This window comes from Pseudophryne corroboree, chromosome 1, assembly GCF_028390025.1.
Source record: "Pseudophryne corroboree isolate aPseCor3 chromosome 1, aPseCor3.hap2, whole genome shotgun sequence".
In the NCBI taxonomy this organism is placed as follows: domain Eukaryota; kingdom Metazoa; phylum Chordata; class Amphibia; order Anura; family Myobatrachidae; genus Pseudophryne; species Pseudophryne corroboree.
In genome coordinates this window covers 40,009,070-40,027,464 of record NC_086444.1, presented here as the reverse complement: position 1 = coordinate 40,027,464, position 18,395 = coordinate 40,009,070, and the positions used below count along the sequence as shown (strand labels likewise).

The 18,395-nt window shown below is 48.9% G+C and overlaps 1 protein-coding gene across 6 annotated transcripts in view; it reads right to left on the bottom strand.

The window, feature by feature from the left end:
• Positions 1–18,395, bottom strand: part of PIAS2 (protein inhibitor of activated STAT 2) — a 160,993-nt gene that overhangs the window by 94,486 nt on the left and 48,112 nt on the right. For all 6 annotated transcript variants that reach the window (XM_063958454.1, XM_063958419.1, XM_063958427.1 and 3 more), the window contains exon 2: positions 12,093–12,564. In XM_063958454.1, coding sequence (XP_063814524.1) covers positions 12,093–12,564 — 472 coding nt within the window. The remainder of the gene's footprint in view (positions 1–12,092; positions 12,565–18,395) is intronic.

The following is an 18,395-nucleotide window of genomic DNA, read 5'->3' as shown; positions in this document are numbered from 1 at the left end:
AAAAAGGACACATCTTTATTTTTATCCATGTTATATACAATCTTACATTAAGCCCAGCATACCACTTACACGTGTATAATTACAGTTAATGTTTCCAAATCAACAGCTGGCCGCAATAATAGAGTTGTTTGGTTTTTGGAATTATTATCTATAGGTACAGCACCAAAACTTCTATATACTTTTTTTGACTGATCAAGTTCTTGTTTTACCGAATAACGAGATCTATGGTAAGAACTTACTGTTGTTAAATCTCTTTCTGCGAGGTAAACTGGGTTCCACAGGGAATAACATTGGGGTGTAGAGTAGGATCTTGATCCGAGGCACCAACAGGCTAAAAGCTTTGACTATTCCCAGAATGCATAGTGCCACTTCCTCTATAACCCCGCCTCCGTGCACAGGAGCTCAGTTTTGTTAACCAGTCCAATGCAGTAGCAGGCAAAAGAGACAACAGTTAGTAGCCACATACACCACATTCTCACGACAGGAGAAGGTGTCAGCGGCTAATGCCATACAAACCCAAAGAAGCTAAGTGCGTCAGGGTGGGCGCCCTGTGTAACCCAGTGTACCTCGCAGAAAGAGATTTAACAACCGTAAGTTCTTACCATAAATCTCGTTTTCTGCTGCGGGGTACACTGATCTCCACAGGGAATAACATTGGGGATGTCCTAAAGCAGTTCCTCATGGGAGGGGACGCACTGTAGCAGGCACAAGAACCCGGCGTCCAAAGGAAGCATCCTGGGAGGCGGATGTATCGAAGGCATAGAACCTTATGAACGTGTTCACTGATAACCACGTAGCCGCCTTGCACAATTGTTCAAGGGTCGCACCACGGCGGGCCGCCCAAGAAGGTCCAACAGACCGAGTAGAATGGGCCTTGATAGTAGCAGGAACTGGACAACCAGTCTGTACATAAGCATGTGCAATCACCATTCTAATCCATCTGGCCAGGGTCTGGCCAGTGTCTGCTTGTGAGCCGGCCAGCCACGTTTGTGAAAACCAAACAGTACAAAAAGATAGAATCGGACTTCCGAATGGAGGCAGTTCTCTTCACATAGATACGGAGAGCCCGTACCACATCCAAAGACCTATCTTTGGAAGATTAATTCAGGAGAGGCGAAGGCCAAAACCACGATTTCTGTTTAAAGTGGTAAGAAGACACCACCTTAGGGCGGTACCCGGGACGTGTTCGAAGAACCGCCCAGTCACGGTGAAAAATCAGATAGGGGGTCTTACAGGACAAGGCACCCAAATCCGACACCCGTCTAGCAGAGGCAATAGCCAGCAGAAACAATACCTTAGGAGAAAGCCACTTAAGGTCCGCAGATCCAAGAGGCTCAAACGGAGACTCTTGTAAAGCCTCTAGAACCACCAACAAGTCCCAAGGAGCCACAGGTGGGACATAGGGAGGTTGAAGCCGTAAAAAACCCTGAGTGAATGTATGAACATCAGGCAGAGTCGCAATTTTCCTCTGGAACAAAACCGACAAGGCAGAAATATGAACTTTGATGGAGGCAGACGAAGGCCAAAGTCCAGGCCCTGTTGTAGAACGGCCAAAAGTTTGGCCGTACTAAACCTGTAAGCGTCATGATTGTTAGATGCGCACCGAGCAAAGTAAGAATTCTAGACCTTATGATAAATCCGAGCAGAAGCCGGTTTTCGGGCCTTCAACATGGTTTGAATGATCGCCTCAGAAAATCCTTTGGCCCTCAGAACGGAAGCTTCAAGAGCCACGCCGTCAAAGCCAGCCGTGCAAAATCCTGATATACACAGGGGCCCTGAACTAGGAGATCTGGGCGCTGCGGAAGTAGAAGGGGTCGCTCTATCGAGAGACCCTGAAGGTCTGAGAACCAATGCCGTCTGGGCCACACAGGAGCGAATAGAAGCAGGAGTCTTCCTTCTTGTTTGAACTTCCTTATTACCCTGGGCAGTAGTGACACCGGACGGAACACGTAAGGCAGCTGAAAGTTCCATGGAATTGCTAGCGCGTCCACGAACGCTGCTTGAGGATCCCTTGTCCTTGCTCCGAAGACCGGAACCTTGTGATTGTGTCGAGACACCATCAGGTCCACATCTGGGAGGCCCCACTTGTCCACTACGAGTTGAAATACTTCTGGATGGAGGCTCCACTCTCCGGCGTGTACGTCCTGACGCTGGAGGAAGTCAGCTTCCCAGTTTAGAACCCTCGGAATGAACACCGCCGATATGGCTGGCAGATGACGTTCTGCCCACTGAAGAATCCTTGATACAGTACTTCCCTCATTGCCATGCGGCTTCGAGTGCCGCCTTGATGATTTATGTACGCCACTGTGGTGGCGTTGTCCGACTGTACTTGAACAGGTCTGTTCTGTATTAAATGCTGGGCCAGGTTTAATGCATTGAACACTGCCCGCAGTTCCAGAATGTTTATCGGGAGGAGAGACTCGTCCTTGGTCCACCGACCCAGAAGGGAGTGTTGCTCCAACACCGCACCCCAACCTCTCAGACTGGCATTCGTCGTCAGAAGTACCCAGGTGGAGATCCAGAAAGGACAGCCCCTGCTCAATCGTCGGTCCTGCAGCCACCAGCTCAGTGACCGACGGACCTCCGGAGACCAGGAGATCATGTGAGACCTGATCCGGTGAGGGAGGCCGTCCCACTTGGCAAGAATCAGTTTCTGCAGGGGGCGGGAATGGAATTGAGCGTTCTCCACCATGTCGAAAGCCGACACCATGAGACCTACCACTTGCATCGCCGAATGTATCGACACTTTCGGACGAGATAGGAAGCATCGAATCCTGTCCTGAAGTTTCAGGACTTTCTCCTGAGACAAGAACAACCGCTGGTTGTGAGTGTCCAACAACGCACCCAGGTGCACCATGCTCTGAGCAGGGACCAGGGAAGATTTCTTCCAATTGATGAGCCACCAGTGGGCTTGCAGAAACTGGAGCGTCAGATCCAGATGGTGTAGGAGAATTTCTGGGGAATTCGCCAGGATCAACAAGTCGTCCAGGTACGGAAGGATCCTGACCCCTTGATGGCGGAGTACAGCCGTCATTACCGCCATGACCTACGTGAAACCTCGCGGGGTAGTGGTCAAACCAAAAGGTAAAGTCCAAAATTGGTAATGGAGGTTGCCAACAGCAAACCTCAGGTACTGCTGATGCGACATTGCAATAGGAATATGCAGGTAAGCATCCTGTATGTCCATGGAGACCATATAATCCCCGGGTTCCAAGGCCAAAACAATTAGCAAAGAGTCTCCATATGAAACTTGGAGACTCTCACATATTTGTTCAAGAACTTGAGGTTGAGAATGGACAGAGAGGACCCATTCGGTTTCGGGACTAGGAACAGCGGTGAATAGTACCCCTTGCCTCTTTGAGCCAGAGGCACCTGCACTACCACTCCTGTGTCCAGGAGGGATTGTACCACCAAATGAAGAGTATTTGCCTTCACCGTCTCTGAAGGGACGTCTGTCAGGCAAAATCGATGAGGGGGACGATTCTCGAAGGATACGGCGTAACCTCGAGTGACGACTTCCCGTACCCAGGCGTCGGAAGTGGTCTTCAACCATTCCGGGGTAAACCCTAGAAGTCGGCCCCCCACCCTGGGATCCCCCAGGGGGAGGCCCGTCCCAGCATGCAGCAGGCTCGTCAGTTTTGGAATCGGGCTGACGGGCAGCCCAGGCCCATTTAGGTTTGGGCTTAGAGGTTTTGGAAGTGCAAGCCTGTTTCGGGTTCGCCTGACCTTTTGCTTTACCTGAAGGGCGAAAGGAAGTACTCTTAGCCTTCGGTACCTAAGGAGCAATACCAGGTAGACACGCTGTTTTAGCAGAAGCTAAGTCAGCCACTATCTTATTGAGGTCCTCCCCAAAAAGAATGCCTCCCTTAAAAGGGAGCACCTCCAGGGTTTTCTTAATAGTCCAGATCCACAGACCAGGACCGTAACCATAGAATCCGGCGGGCCAAAATGGACGTAGTAGAAGCCTTGGCCGCCAGAATACCGGCATCAGAATCCGCCTCCTTAATGTAATGAGAGGCTGTGACAATATACGAGAGACATTGTCTAGCATTATCAGAAGAATTGGAAGGCAGCTCTGCTTCCACCTCCTGAGCCCACGCTTCAATAGCCTCTGCAGCCCATGTTGCTGCAACAGTGGGCCGATGCACAGCACCTGCTAGGGTGTAAATCGCCTTTAAGTAACCCTCCACACGCTTATCTGTCGGTTCTTTCAGAGACGTGACGGTAGTTACAGGTAGAGCTGAGGATACCACCAGCCGCACCACTTGCGAATCCACTGGCGGGGGTGTTTCCCAATTCTTACTTAGCTCCGCCGCGAGGGGATATCGTGCCAGCATCTTCTTATGAGGTTTAAATTTCTTTCCTGGATTTTCCCAGGATTCCTGACGTATGTCAACTAAATGGTCAGAGTGAGGTAAAACTTGTTTAACGACCTTCTGACGTTTAAATCTGTCCGGTTTCTTAGGGGCGGCGTCAGGCTCTGGGTCATCAGTAATTTGAAGAATTAGCCTGATAGCCTCCAATAAGTCAGAAATATCCACCTGAGAGACCGATTCCCCATCAGAATCATCAGGGTCAGTGTCTGTGGGATCAGCATACACGCCATCCTCATCAGACGATGTGTCACGGACGTGGGTGGATTGTGAGGAAGTAATAGCCCGCTTAGAGGACCCCTTGGTTTTAGGGCGGGCGAGGGTTAGATTTCTGTTTAGTCAGTGATTGGTTCAATTGCTGTAACTGATTGGGCATGCCCATGCCCATTTTGAACCCCCTTTGCTACGGTCCCACTGGGGGGTAAGGAACCCCCAGAACCTGAACCCTCTGCTGCTATGTTTTCCTCTAACGTGTCTGCAGCGTCACCACCACGCAATGTGGGATCAGCCCCAGTTCCGTCGCCCCTTGTGGCTGACATAACTGAAAGCTCAGTCTATGGGCAACCCAGTACAAGAATAGCAGTCCAATACCTTAACAAGAAATCCCTGTGCAGTGTAAACACAAACAGAGAAATCAAGAGGTATATGGTGACTGAAAATCACAGATAAAAAATAAGAATTTACTTACCGATAATTCTATTTCTCGTAGTCCGTAGTGGATGCTGGGGACTCCGTCAGGACCATGGGGAATAGCGGGCTCCGCAGGAGACAGGGCACATCTAAAAAAGCTTTTTAGGTCACATGGTGTGTACTGGCTCCTCCCCCTATGACCCTCCTCCAAGCCTCAGTTAGGTACTGTGCCCGGACGAGCGTACACAATAAGGAAGGATCTTGAATCCCGGGTAAGACTCATACCAGCCACACCAATCACACCGTACAACTTGTGATCTGAACCCAGTTAACAGTATGATAACAAAACGAAGTAGCCTCCGAAAAGATGGCTCACAACAATAGTAATAACCCGATTTTTGTAACAATAACTATGTACAAGCATTGCAGACAATCCGCACTTGGGATGGGCGCCCAGCATCCACTACGGACTACGAGAAATAGAATTATCGGTAAGTAAATTCTTATTTTCTCTAACGTCCTAGTGGATGCTGGGGACTCCGTCAGGACCATGGGGATTATACCAAAGCTCCCAAACGGGCGGGAGAGTGCGGATGACTCTGCAGCACCGAATGAGAGAACTCCAGGTCCTCCTTAGCCAGAGTATCAAAATTTGTAAAATTTTACAAACGTGTTCTCCCCTGACCACGTAGCTGCTCGGCAAAGTTGTAATGCCGAGACTCCTCGGGCAGCCGCCCAGGATGAGCCCACCTTCCTTGTGGAATGGGCATCTACATATTTCGTCTGTGGCAGGCCTGCCACAGAATGTGCAAGCTGAATTGTACTACAAATCCAGCGTGCAATAGACTGCTTAGAAGCATGAGCACCCAGCTTGTTGGGTGTATACAGTATAAACAGCAAGTCAGACTTTCTGACTCCAGCCGTCCTAACTATATATATATATATATATATATATATTTTTAGGGCCCTGACCACGTCTAGTAACTTGGAGTCCTCCAAGTCCCTAGTAGCCGCAGGCACCACAAGAGGTTGTTTCAGGTGAAAACGCTGACACCCCTTTATGAAGAAACTGGAGACGAGTCCCAATTCTGTCCTGTTCAAATGGAAAATTTTAATATGGGCTTTTGTAAGACAAAGCCGCCCATTCTGACAATCGCCTGGCCGAGGCCAGGGCTAACAACATGGTCACTTCCCATGTGAGATATTTGTCAACAGCATGGTCACTTTCCATGTGAGATATTTCAAATCCACAGATTTGAGCGGTTCAAACCAATATGATTTTAAGAAATCCCAACACTATGTTGAGATCTCACGGTGCCCCTAGGGGCACAAAAAAGCTGTATATGCAATACATCCTTTACAATCTGGACTTCAGGAACTGAAGTCAATTCTTTCTGGAAGAAAATCTACAGGGCCGAAATTTAAATGTTAATGAACCCCAATTTGAGGTCCAAAACACTCCTGTTTTCAGGAAGTGTAGAAATCGACCTAGTTGAATTTCCGTCGTGGAGCCTTCCTGGCCTCACCCACGCAACATATTTTCACCACATGTGGTGATGACGTTGTGCGGTCACCTCCTTCCTGGCTTTGACCAGGGTAGGTATGACCTCTTATGGAATGCCTTTTCCCCTCAGGATCCGGCATTCAACCGCCATGCCGTCAAACGCAGCCGCGGTAAGTCTTGGAATAGACATGGTACTTGCTGAATCAAGTCCCTTCTTAGCTCCCCAGGCCCTTAGTCCTCTGTGAGCATTTCTTGAAGTTCCGGGTACCAAGTCCCTCTTGGCCAATCCGGAGCCACTAGTATAGTTCATACTCCTCTATGTCTTATAATTCTCAATACCCTGGTTATGAGAAACAGAGGAGGGAACACATACACAGACTGGTACACCCACGGTGTTACCAGAACATCCACAGCTATCGCCTGAAGGTCTCATGACCTGGCGGAATACCTGTCCCGTTTTTTGTTCGGGCGGGACGCCATCATGTCCACCTTTGGTCTTTGCCAACGGTCCACAATCATGTTGAAAACTTCCCTATGAAGTTTCCACTCTCCCGGGTGGAGGTCATGCCTGCTGAGGAAGTCTGCTTCCCAGTCGTCCACTCCCGGAAAGAACACTGCTGACAGTGCTATCACATGATTTTCCGCCTAGCGAAAAATCCTTGCAGTTTTCACTGCCCTCCTGCTTCTTGTGCCGCCCTTCTGTTTACGTGGGCGACTGCCGTGATGTTATCCCACTGGATCAATACCGGCTGACCTTGAAGCAGGGGTCTAGCTAAGTTTAGAGCATTATAAATTTGCTCTAAGCTTATTTATGCGGAGAGAATTCTCCAGACTTAATCACACTTCCCTGGAAATTTTTTCCTTGTGTGACTGTTCCCCAGCCTCTCAGGCTGGCCTCCGTGGTCACCGGCATCCAATCCTGAATGCCGAATCTGCGGCCCTCTAGAAGATGAGCACTCTGTAATCACCACAGGAGAGACACCCTTTTCCTTGGATATAGGGTTATCCGCTGATGCATCTGAGGATGCGATCCGGACCATTTGTCCAGCAGATCCCACTGAAGAGTTCTTGCGGGAAATCTGCCGAATGGAATTGCTTCGTAATAAGCCACCATTTTTACCAGGACTCTTTTCCTGGTTTTAGGAGGATCCCGATTAGCTCGGATAACTCCCTGGTTTTCTCCACTGGGAGAAACACGTTTTTCTGGACTGTGTCCAGAATCTTCCCTAGGAACAGTAGACGTGTCGTTGGAAAAAGCTGCGATTTTGGAATATTTAGAATCCACTCGTGCTGTCGTAGAACTACTTAAGATAGTGCTACTCCGACCTCCAACTGTTCTCTGGACCTTGCCCTTATCAGGAAAGCGTCCATGTTTCTTTTAAGAAAAATCATCATTCCGGCCATTACCTTGGTAAAGACCCGGGGCGCCGTGGACAATCCAAACGGCAGCGTCTGAACTGATAGTGACAGTTCTGTACCAGGAACCTGAAGTACCCTTGGTGAGAAGGGCAAATTTGGACCTGTAGGTAAACGTCCCTGATATCCAGTGACATCATATCGTCCCCTTCTTCCTGGTTCGCTATCACTGCTCCGAGTGACTCCATCTTGATTTGAACGCTTGTATGTAAGTGTTCAAATATTTCAGATCTCACCGAGCCGGTTGGCTTCAGTACCACAATATAGTGTGGAATACTACCCCCTTCCTTGTTGTAAGAAGGGTACTTTGATTATCACCTGCTGGGAATACAGCCTGTGAATTGTGTGAGGGGGAGACGTCTCGAATTTCCAATGTACACCTGGGATATTACATGTAGGATCCCGGAGTTCCCTTGCGAGTGTTGCTGAAACTCTTGAGATGACCCCCTACCGCACCTGAGTCCGCTTGTACGGCCCCAGCGTTATGCCGCGGACTTGGCAGAAGCCGTGAGGAGCTTCTGTTCCTGGGAATGAGCTGCTTGCTGCAGTCTTCTTCCCTTTCCTCTCCCCCTGGGCAGATATGACTGGCCTTCGCCCGCCTGCCCGTATGGGGACGAAAGGACTGAGACTGAAAAGACTGTGTCCTTTTCTGCCAATATGTGACTCGGGGTAACAAAAGGTGGATTTTTCAGCTGTTGCCATGGCCACCAGGTCCAATGGACCGCCCCTTTATACGGCAATACTTCCATATGCCGTCTGGAATCTGCCTCACCTGACCACTGTCGTGTCTTCGTCTGGCAGATATGTACTTCACATTTACTCTTGATGCCAGAATGCAAATATGCCTCTGCGCATCACACATATATAGAAATGCATCCTTAAAATGCTCTATAGACAATAAAATCCTGTCCCTGTCAAGGGTATCAAAATTTTCAGTCAGGAAATCCGACCAAGCCCCCTCAGCGCTGCACATCCAGGCTGAGGCGATTGCTGGTCGTAGTATAACACCAGTATGTGTGTATATACTGTTATGATATTTTCCAGCTTCCTATCAGCTGGCTCCTTGAGGGCGGCCGTATCTGGAAACGGTAACGCCATGTTTTTTATAAGCGTGTGAGCGCCTTGTCCACCCTAAGGTGTGTTTTCCAACTCGCCCTTACTACTGGCGGGAAAAAGGGTATACCGCCCATAACTTTCTGTCGGAGGAACCCCACGTATCATCACACACTTCATTTAATTTATCTGATTCAGGCAAAACTACAAGTAGTTTATTCCCACCCTACAAAATACCCTTATTTGTGGTACTTGTGGTATCAGAAATACGTAACACCTCCTTCATTGCCCTTAACATGTAACTTGTGGCCCTAAAGGAAAACTACGTTTGTTTCTTCACCGTCGACACTGGGGTCAGTGTCCGTGTCAGTGTCTGTCGACCGACTGAGGTAAATGGGCGTTTTTACAAGCCCCTGACGGTGTCTGAGACGCCTGGACCGATACTAATTTGTCCGCCGGCTGTCTCATGTCGTCAACCGGCTTGCAGCGTGTTGACATTATCACGTAATTCCATAAGTAAGCCATCCATTCTGGTGTCGACTCCCTAGAGAGTGACATAACCATTACAGGCAATTTTCTCCGTCTCCTCACCAACATTTTCCTCATACATGTCGACACACACGTACCGACCTACAGCACACACATACAGGGAATGCTCTGATAGAGGACAGGACCCACTAGCCCTTTGGGGAGACAGAGGGAGAGTTTGCCAGCACACACCAAAAGCGCCATAATGTATATAACAACCCTAGAAGGTGTTGTTTCTATATATGGGCTCTTAATATATAATTATATCGCCAATTTATGCCCCCCTTCTCTTTAACCCTGTTTCTGTAGTGCAGGGGAGAGTGGGAGCCTTCCTCACCAGCGGAGCTGGTCAGGAAAATGGCGCTGAGTGCTGAGGAGAATAAGCTCCGCCCCTTTCACGGCGGGCTTTTCTCCCGGTTATTAGGAAAACTGGCCTGGGTTAAATACATACATATAGCCTTAATGGCTATATGTGATGTATTTATTTGCCTCTAAGGTAATCTATATTGCTGCCCAGGGCGCCCCCAGCAGCGCCCTGCACCCTCCGTGACCGAGATCAGTGAGCCGTGTAGCAACAATGGCGCACAGCTGCAGTGCTGTGCGCTACCTTCATGAAGACTGAGGAGTCTTCTGCCGCCTGTTTCCGGACCTCCGTTCTGCCGTTCTTCAGCGTCTGTAAGGGGGATCGGCGGCGCGGCTCCGGGACGAACCCCAGGCTGACCTGTGTTCCGACTCCCTCTGGAGCTCAGTGTCCAGTAGCCTAAAACTTCAATCCTCCTGCACGCAGGTGAGTTGCAAGTCTCTCCCCTAAGTCCCTCGTTGCAGTGATCCTGTCGCCAGCAGGAATCACTGATTAGAAACCTAAAAAAAAACTTTTCTAAACAGCTCTTTAAGAGAGCCACCTAGATTGCACCCTCTCGGACGGGCACAAAAACCTAACTGAGGCTTGGAGGAGGGTCATAGGGGGAGGAGCCAGTACACACCATGTGACCTAAAAAGCTTTTTTAGATGTGCCCTGTCTCCTGCGGAGCCCGCTATTCCCCATGGTCCTGACGGAGTCCCCAGCATCCACTAGGACGTTAGAGAAATACACATTAAGTATATCCTGTGAAACTCCTTTATTAAATAATAACCCTGACGCACCTAGCCCCCTCAGGGTACAGAATATAGGGATAGCAATCTGAGTGAGATACACGAAATGGAAGTCACGCAGCAGCTATATGCACACACACAGTCACATGTACAATGCAGAAATTATGACATGCAATAAAACTGCACTGGACTAGCAATACTAAGTAATACTAAGTATAGCTATGCACTCCTTAGATATATCAAAGCACAGTAAATACTGGATGGATATCACAGGGTACTTGTACTACATAACCCTAACTAAATGCACTGTTTCTTAACTAACACAAGTGTCCTGTAAAATGCACAGAGCTGACAGGCAGGCGGGTTTACAGAGGAGGATTTGCCCAAACAGTCCCAGGACCAGCTCAGCTTGTCCCAATGGCGCCCAAACGCTGACAGTGAGTGAGGGAGAAAGAGATGCAGCTCCAGGGTGGGAACATATACTCTAAATGGCGCCCTGGGGCTGGGGCTACAGGTCAATGCCTTATCCCCTTGCTGGGCTTCACCACCGGGTACTGCGGGCAATGTAATAAACGTTTTTTAGTAAAACCGACCTGTGCCCTTGCCCTGGTGCTCTAGTGGGGTCCCTGTAGTATCACAGTGTCCACGCCAGCGCGCGCGGACCGCCTCCCACCGGCCGCGCCAGATCGCGGTTTCCAGCGGGTCCCCTCTTACCTCCTTCCAAAGTGCGGCCATGCGATCCTGGAGAGCTGCGGCGGGGTGTGTGACTAACTGAACCAAACTGGAGCCTCCGCTGTAAGTACCCGGCAACCTGGGCGCGGGAGTATACAGCGCCGCTGGGGGGAGGTGATGGAGCTGCAGCAGGAGATGTCAGAATGATATCTAACACACACAGTGTCTCTGCTGCAGCCTTTGAAGTATTCAAATTTCACTTAAAAAAAGCTCTTCTGAGGGCTACCTGAGTAGCCCTGCCTGTTGTATGCCTGCACTGCATGGCACCAACTACAAAACTGAGCTCCTGTGCACGGAGGCGGGGTTATAGAGGAGGCAGCGCCATGCATTCTGGGAACAGTCAAAGCTTTTAGCCTGCTGGTGCCTCGGATCAAGATCCTACTCTACACCCCGATGTTATTCCCTGTGGAACCCAGTATACCCCGCAGCAGAAATATCTATACTATTACCATCTATACAGTGAACGCAAACTCTGCATTACAATTAGGAAGACAAACAGTAATAAAATGAGTCTGGGTATTAACTGAGAGAGCTGGGCGGAGGACCCTGCTTGTCACTGGCAAGTCATAGTAATAATATTGATTCTATCATACTGCACTGTATAATCTCTACGCTTAGCTATCTATTAAATCCGTGGTCTCTCTGTAACATTGCCCTAGGCCCGGAATAGGCAACCTGTGTCACTCCAGCTGCTGTGAAACTACACAAAGCACCAGAAAAGACCATGTGTTAGCATGCTGTGCATCACATCTTCAAGCACTTACCCAGACTGGTTGGCTTGATGAGGACATCGAGGACATCGTAGAAAGGAAGACTTTGGAGATGGACATCTGGATACACTGGTGGAATTGGAGTAGACAGTGGCTGCAAATCAAAGTGAGGCTTAGTATCCTGCAGAAGAACCGCGCCTAGAGGAGAAGCAGGGGAGTGAAGAGCCACGGATGTAGAAGGTACAGAGTGGACTCCGGCTACGGCAAGGTCTGAATCCGCCGACGAGTTGCTGTCCAAGTTTAAGACGTTCGATCTGGCGGAGGACAAGCCCGAGATGCCTTCTAATGTCCTCGGGAACCTCCTTCTATACAGCTCCTTGATTTTAACCTGAACAGCTGCACTGCATCCATTTTTTAGCAGCTGGAGCGCCCGGACGACAAGGTCGTGCTTGCGGCCGCTTTTGTTGCGGCCAGCAAAACCCAACAGTACCTGGAGTTCCGAAACTCGAAAACGGGATACCATATTCTGAAACAAGAAAATAGCCTGTCAGAACGCTGCGTGTAAGCACAACCTGAGATAGTGCCATAGCACAAGCTAATAGTACAAAACACATATAATACCCCAGGACCACTGCAGACAAGATATGTGAGGCTACCACTGGTAAAAGACATTAGAGTTGCAGAATTCTAGCCACATATTGCACTACATCAGTGTTGCACCGATCATTTAAGGACATTATATAGTAGCCCTGGCAAAAACCCAGGGGTATATTTACTAAAGTTCTTATTTCTCCCGATTTGGAGGGAGATTAATCACGAATGACATCGAAAGTGTAAATTTGCAACTTTTTGAATTGATTACGACTAATTTACTAAGCTGTCGTATTCTGCATTTTCGTATTTACCGATGTCGATGTCATTCGTATTTTTGGGCAGTGTTTTACGGGAGTGAATTGTAAAACACTGCCGACTTTAACACAATGAATCACGGCCGGATCTGTGAGATCCGTGCTGGGGTTCATTGTGCACCTTTCGTTTAAAAAATAACATTGTTAAAAATTTGGAAAAATAAGAATTTACTTACCGATAATTCTATTTCTCGTAGTCCGTAGTGGATGCTGGGGACTCCGTAAGGACCATGGGGAATAGCGGCTCCGCAGGAGACAGGGCACAAAAGTAAAAGCTTTAGGATCAGGTGGTGTGCACTGGCTCCTCCCCCTATGACCCTCCTCCAAGCCTCAGTTAGGATACTGTGCCCGGACGAGCGTACACAATAAGGAAGGATTTTGAATCCCAGGTAAGACTCATACCAGCCACACCAATCACACTGTACAACCTGTGATCTGAACCCAGTTAACAGCATGATAACAGCGGAGCCTCTGAAAAGATGGCTCACAACAATAATAACCCGATTTTTGTAACAATAACTATGTACAAGTATTGCAGACAATCCGCACTTGGGATGGGCGCCCAGCATCCACTACGGACTACGAGAAAATAAGAATTTACTTACCGATAATTCTATTTCTCGGAGTCCGTAGTGGATGCTGGGGTTCCTGAAAGGACCATGGGGAATAGCGGCTCCGCAGGAGACAGGGCACAAAAAGTAAAGCTTTAGGATCAGGTGGTGTGCACTGGCTCCTCCCCCTATGACCCTCCTCCAAGCCTCAGTTAGGTACTGTGCCCGGACGAGCGTACACAATAAGGAAGGATTTATGAATCCCGGGTAAGACTCATACCAGCCACACCAATCACACTGTACAACCTGTGATCTGAACCCAGTTAACAGTATGATAACAGCGGAGCCTCTGAAAAGATGGCTCACAACAATAATAACAACCCGATTTTTGTAACTATGTACAAGTAATGCAGATAATCCGCACTTGGGATGGGCGCCCAGCATCCACTACGGACTCCGAGAAATAGAATTATCGGTAAGTAAATTCTTATTTTCTCTATCGTCCTAGTGGATGCTGGGGTTCCTGAAAGGACCATGGGGATTATACCAAAGCTCCCAAACGGGCGGGAGAGTGCGGATGACTCTGCAGCACCGAATGAGAGAACTCCAGGTCCTCCTTAGCCAGGGTATCAAATTTGTAGGATTTTACAAACGTGTTTGCCCCTGACTAAATAGCCACTCGGCAAAGTTGTAAAGCCGAGACCCCTCGGGCAGCCGCCCAAGATGAGCCCACCTTCCTTGTGGAATGGGCATTTACATATTTTGGCTGTGGCAGGCCTGCCACAGAATGTGCAAGCTGAATTGTATTACACATCCAACTAGCAAAAGTCTGCTTAAAAGCAAGAGCACCCAGTTTGTTGGGTGCATACAGGATAACAGCAAGTCAGTTTTCCTGACTCCAGCCGTCCTGGAACCTATATTTTCAGGGCCCTGACCACATCTAGCAACTTGGAGTCCTCCAAGTCCCTAGTAGGCGCAAGACACCACAATAAGCTGGTTCAGGTGAAACACTGACACCACCTTAGGGAGAGAACTGGGGACGAGTCCGCAGCTCTGCCCTGTCCGAATGGACAAACAGATATGGGCTTTTTTGAGAAAAAAACCACCAATTTGACATTCGCCTGGTCCAGGCCAGGTCCAAGAGCATGTTCACTTTTCATGTGAGATGCTTCAAATCCACAGATTTGACTGGTTTTAAACCAATGTGTTTTGAGGAATCCCAGAACTACGTTGAGATCCCACAGTGCCACTGGAGGCACAAAAGGGGGTTGTATATGCAATACTCCCTTGACAAACTTCTGGACTTCAGGAACTGAAGCCAATTCTTTCTGGAAGAAAAATCGACAGGGCCGAAATTTGAACCTTAATGGACCCCAATTTGAGGCCCATAGACACTCCTGTTTGCAAGAAATGCAGGAATCGACCGAGTTGAAATTTCTTCGTGGGGCCTTCCTGGCCTCACACCACGCAACATATTTTCGCCACATGTGGTGATAATGTTGTGCGGTCACCTCCTTTCTGGCTTTGACCAGGGTAGGAATGACCTCTTCCTGAATGCCTTTTCCCTTAGGATCCGGCGTTCCACCGCCATGCCGTCAAACGCAGCTGCGGTAAGTCTTGGAACAGACATGGTACTTGCTGAAACAAGTCCCTTCTTAGCGGCAGAGGCCATAAGTCCTCTGTGAGCATCTCTTGAAGTTCCGGGTACCAAGTCCTTCTTGGCCAATCCGGAGCCAAGAGTATAGTTCTTACTCCTCTACGTCTTATAATTCTCAGTACCTTAGGTATGAAAAGCAGAGGATGGAACACATACACCGACTGGTACACCCACGGTGTTACCAGAACGTCCACAGCTATTGCCTGAGGGTCTCTTAACCTGGCGCAATACCTGTCCCGTTTTTTGTTCAGACGGGACGCCATCATGTCCACCTTTGGTAATTCCCAACGGTTTACAATTATGTGGAAAACTTCCCCATGAAGTTCCCACTCTGCCGGGTGGAGGTCGTGCCTACTGAGGAAGTCTGCTTCCCAGTTTCCATTCCCGGAATGAAACACTGCTGACAGTGCTATCACATGATTTTCCGCCCAGCGAAAAGTCCTTGCAGTTTTTGCCACTGCCCTCCTGCTTCTTGTGCCGCCCTGTCTATTTACGTGGGCGACTGCCGTGATGTTTTATCCCACTGGATCAATACCGGCTGACCTTGAAGCAGAGGTCTTGCTAAGCTTAGAGCATTATAAATTTACCCTTAGCTATATTTACAGTATGTGGAGAAAAATCTCCAGACTTGATCACACTCCCTGGAAATTTTTTCCTTGTGTGACTGCTCCCCAGCCTCTCGGGCTGGCCTCCGTGGTCACCAACATCCAAAACTGAATGCCGAATCTGCGGCCCTCTAGAAGATGAGCACTCTGTAACCACCACAGGAGAGACACCCTTGTCCTTGGATAATAAGAATTTACTTACCGATAATTCTATTTCTCGGAGTCCGTAGTGGATGCTGGGGTTCCTGAAAGGACCATGGGGAATAGCGGCTCCGCAGGAGACAGGGCACAAAAGTAAAGCTTTCCGATCAGGTGGTGTGCACTGGCTCCTCCCCCTATGACCCTCCTCCAAGCCAGTTAGGTACTGTGCCCGGACGAGCGTACACAATAAGGGAGGAATTTTGAATCCCGGGTAAGACTCATACCAGCCACACCAATCACACCGTACAACTTGTGATCTAAACCCAGTTAACAGTATGATAACAGCGGAGCCTCTGAAAAGATGGCTCACAACAATAATAACCCGATTTTTGTAACTATGTACAAGTATTGCAGATAATCCGCACTTGGGATGGGCGCCCAGCATCCACTACGGACTCCGAGAAATAGAATTATCGGTAAGTAAATTCTTATTTTCTCTATCGTCCTAGTGGATGCTGGGGTTCCTGAAAGGACCATGGGGATTATACCAAAGCTCCCAAACGGGCGGGAGAGTGCGGATGACTCTGCAGCACCGAATGAGAGAACTCCAGGTCCTCCTTAGCCAGGGTATCAAATTTGTAGGATTTTACAAACGTGTTTGCCCCTGACTAAATAACCGCTCGGCAAAGTTGTAAAGCCGAGACCCCTCGGGCAGCCGCCCAAGATGAGCCCACCTTCCTTGTGGAATGGGCATTTACATATTTTGGCTGTGGCAGGCCTGCCACAGAATGTGCAAGCTGAATTGTATTACACATCCAACTAGCAATAGTCTGCTTAAAAGCAAGAGCACCCAGTTTGTTGGGTGCATACAGGATAACAGCAAGTCAGTTTTCCTGACTCCAGCCGTCCTGGAACCTATATTTTCAGGGCCCTGACAACATCTAGCAACTTGGAGTCCTCCAAGTCCCTAGTAGGTGCAAGGCACCACAATAAGCTGGTTCAGGTGAAACACTGACACCACCTTAGGGAGAGAACTGGGGACGAGTCCGCAGCTCTGCCCTGTCCGAATGGACAAACAAATATGGGCTTTTTTGAGAAAAAAACCACCAATTTGACACTCGCCTGGTCCAGGCCAGGGCCAAGAACATGGTCACTTTTCATGTGAGATGCTTCAAATCCACAGATTTGACTGGTTTTAAACCAATGTGATTTGAAGAATCCCAGAACTACGTTGAGATCCCACAGTGCCACTGGAGGCACAAAAGAGGGTTGTATATGCAATACTCCCTTGACAAAGTTCTGGACTTCAGGAACTGAAGCCAATTCTTTCTGGAAGAAAATTGACAGGGCCGAAATTTGAACCTTAATGGACCCCAATTTGAGGCCCATAGACACTCCTGTTTGCAGGAAATGCAGGAATCGACCGAGTTGAAATTTCTTTGTGGGGCCTTCCTGGCCTCACACCACGCAACATATTTTCGCCACATGTGGTGATAATGTTGTGCGGTCACCTCCTTTCTGGCTTTGACCAGGGTAGGAATGACCTCTTCCGGAATGCTTTTTTTCCCTTAGGATCCGGCGTTCCACCGCCATGCCAACAAACGCAGCTGCGGTAAGTCTTGGAACAGACATGGTACTTGCTGAAGCAAGTCCCTTCTTAGCGGCAGAGGCCATAAGACCTCTGTAAACATCTCTTGAAGTTCCGGGTACCAAGTCCTTCTTGGCCAATCCGGAGCCATGAGTATAGTTCTTACTCCTCTACGTCTTATAATTCTCAGCACCTTAGGTATGAGAAGCAGAGGAGGGAACACATACACCGACTGGTACACCCACGGTGTTACCAGAACGTCCACAGCTATTGCCTGAGGGTCTCTTGACCTGGCGCAATACCTGGCCCGTTTTTTGTTCAGACGGGACGCCATCATGTCCACCTTTGGTATTTCCCAACGGTTTACAATCATGTGGAAAAAACTTCCCGATGAAGTTTCCACTCTCCCGGGTGGAGGTCGTGCCTGCTGAGGAAGTCTGCTTCCCAGTTTCCATTCCCGGGATGAAACACTGCTGACAGTGCTATCACATGATTTTCCGCCCAGCGAAAAGTCCTTGCAGTTTTTGCCATTGCCCTCCTGCTTCTTGTGTCGCCCTGTCTGTTTACGTGGGCGACTGCCGTGATGTTTTTCCCACTGGATCAATACCGGCTGACCTTGAAGCAGAGGTCTTGCTAAGCTTAGAGCATTATAAATTTACCCTTAGCTCCAGTATATTTATGTGGAGAAAAGTCTCCAGACTTGATCACACTCCCTGGAAATTTTTTCCTTGTGTGACTGCTCCCCAGCCTCTCGGGCTGGGCTCCGTGGTCACCAGCATCCAATCCTGAATGCCGAATCTGCGGCCCTCTAGAAGATGAGCACTCTATAACCACCACAGGAGAGACACCCTTGTCCTTGGATATAGGGTTATCCGCTGATGCATCTGAAGATGCGATCCGGACCATT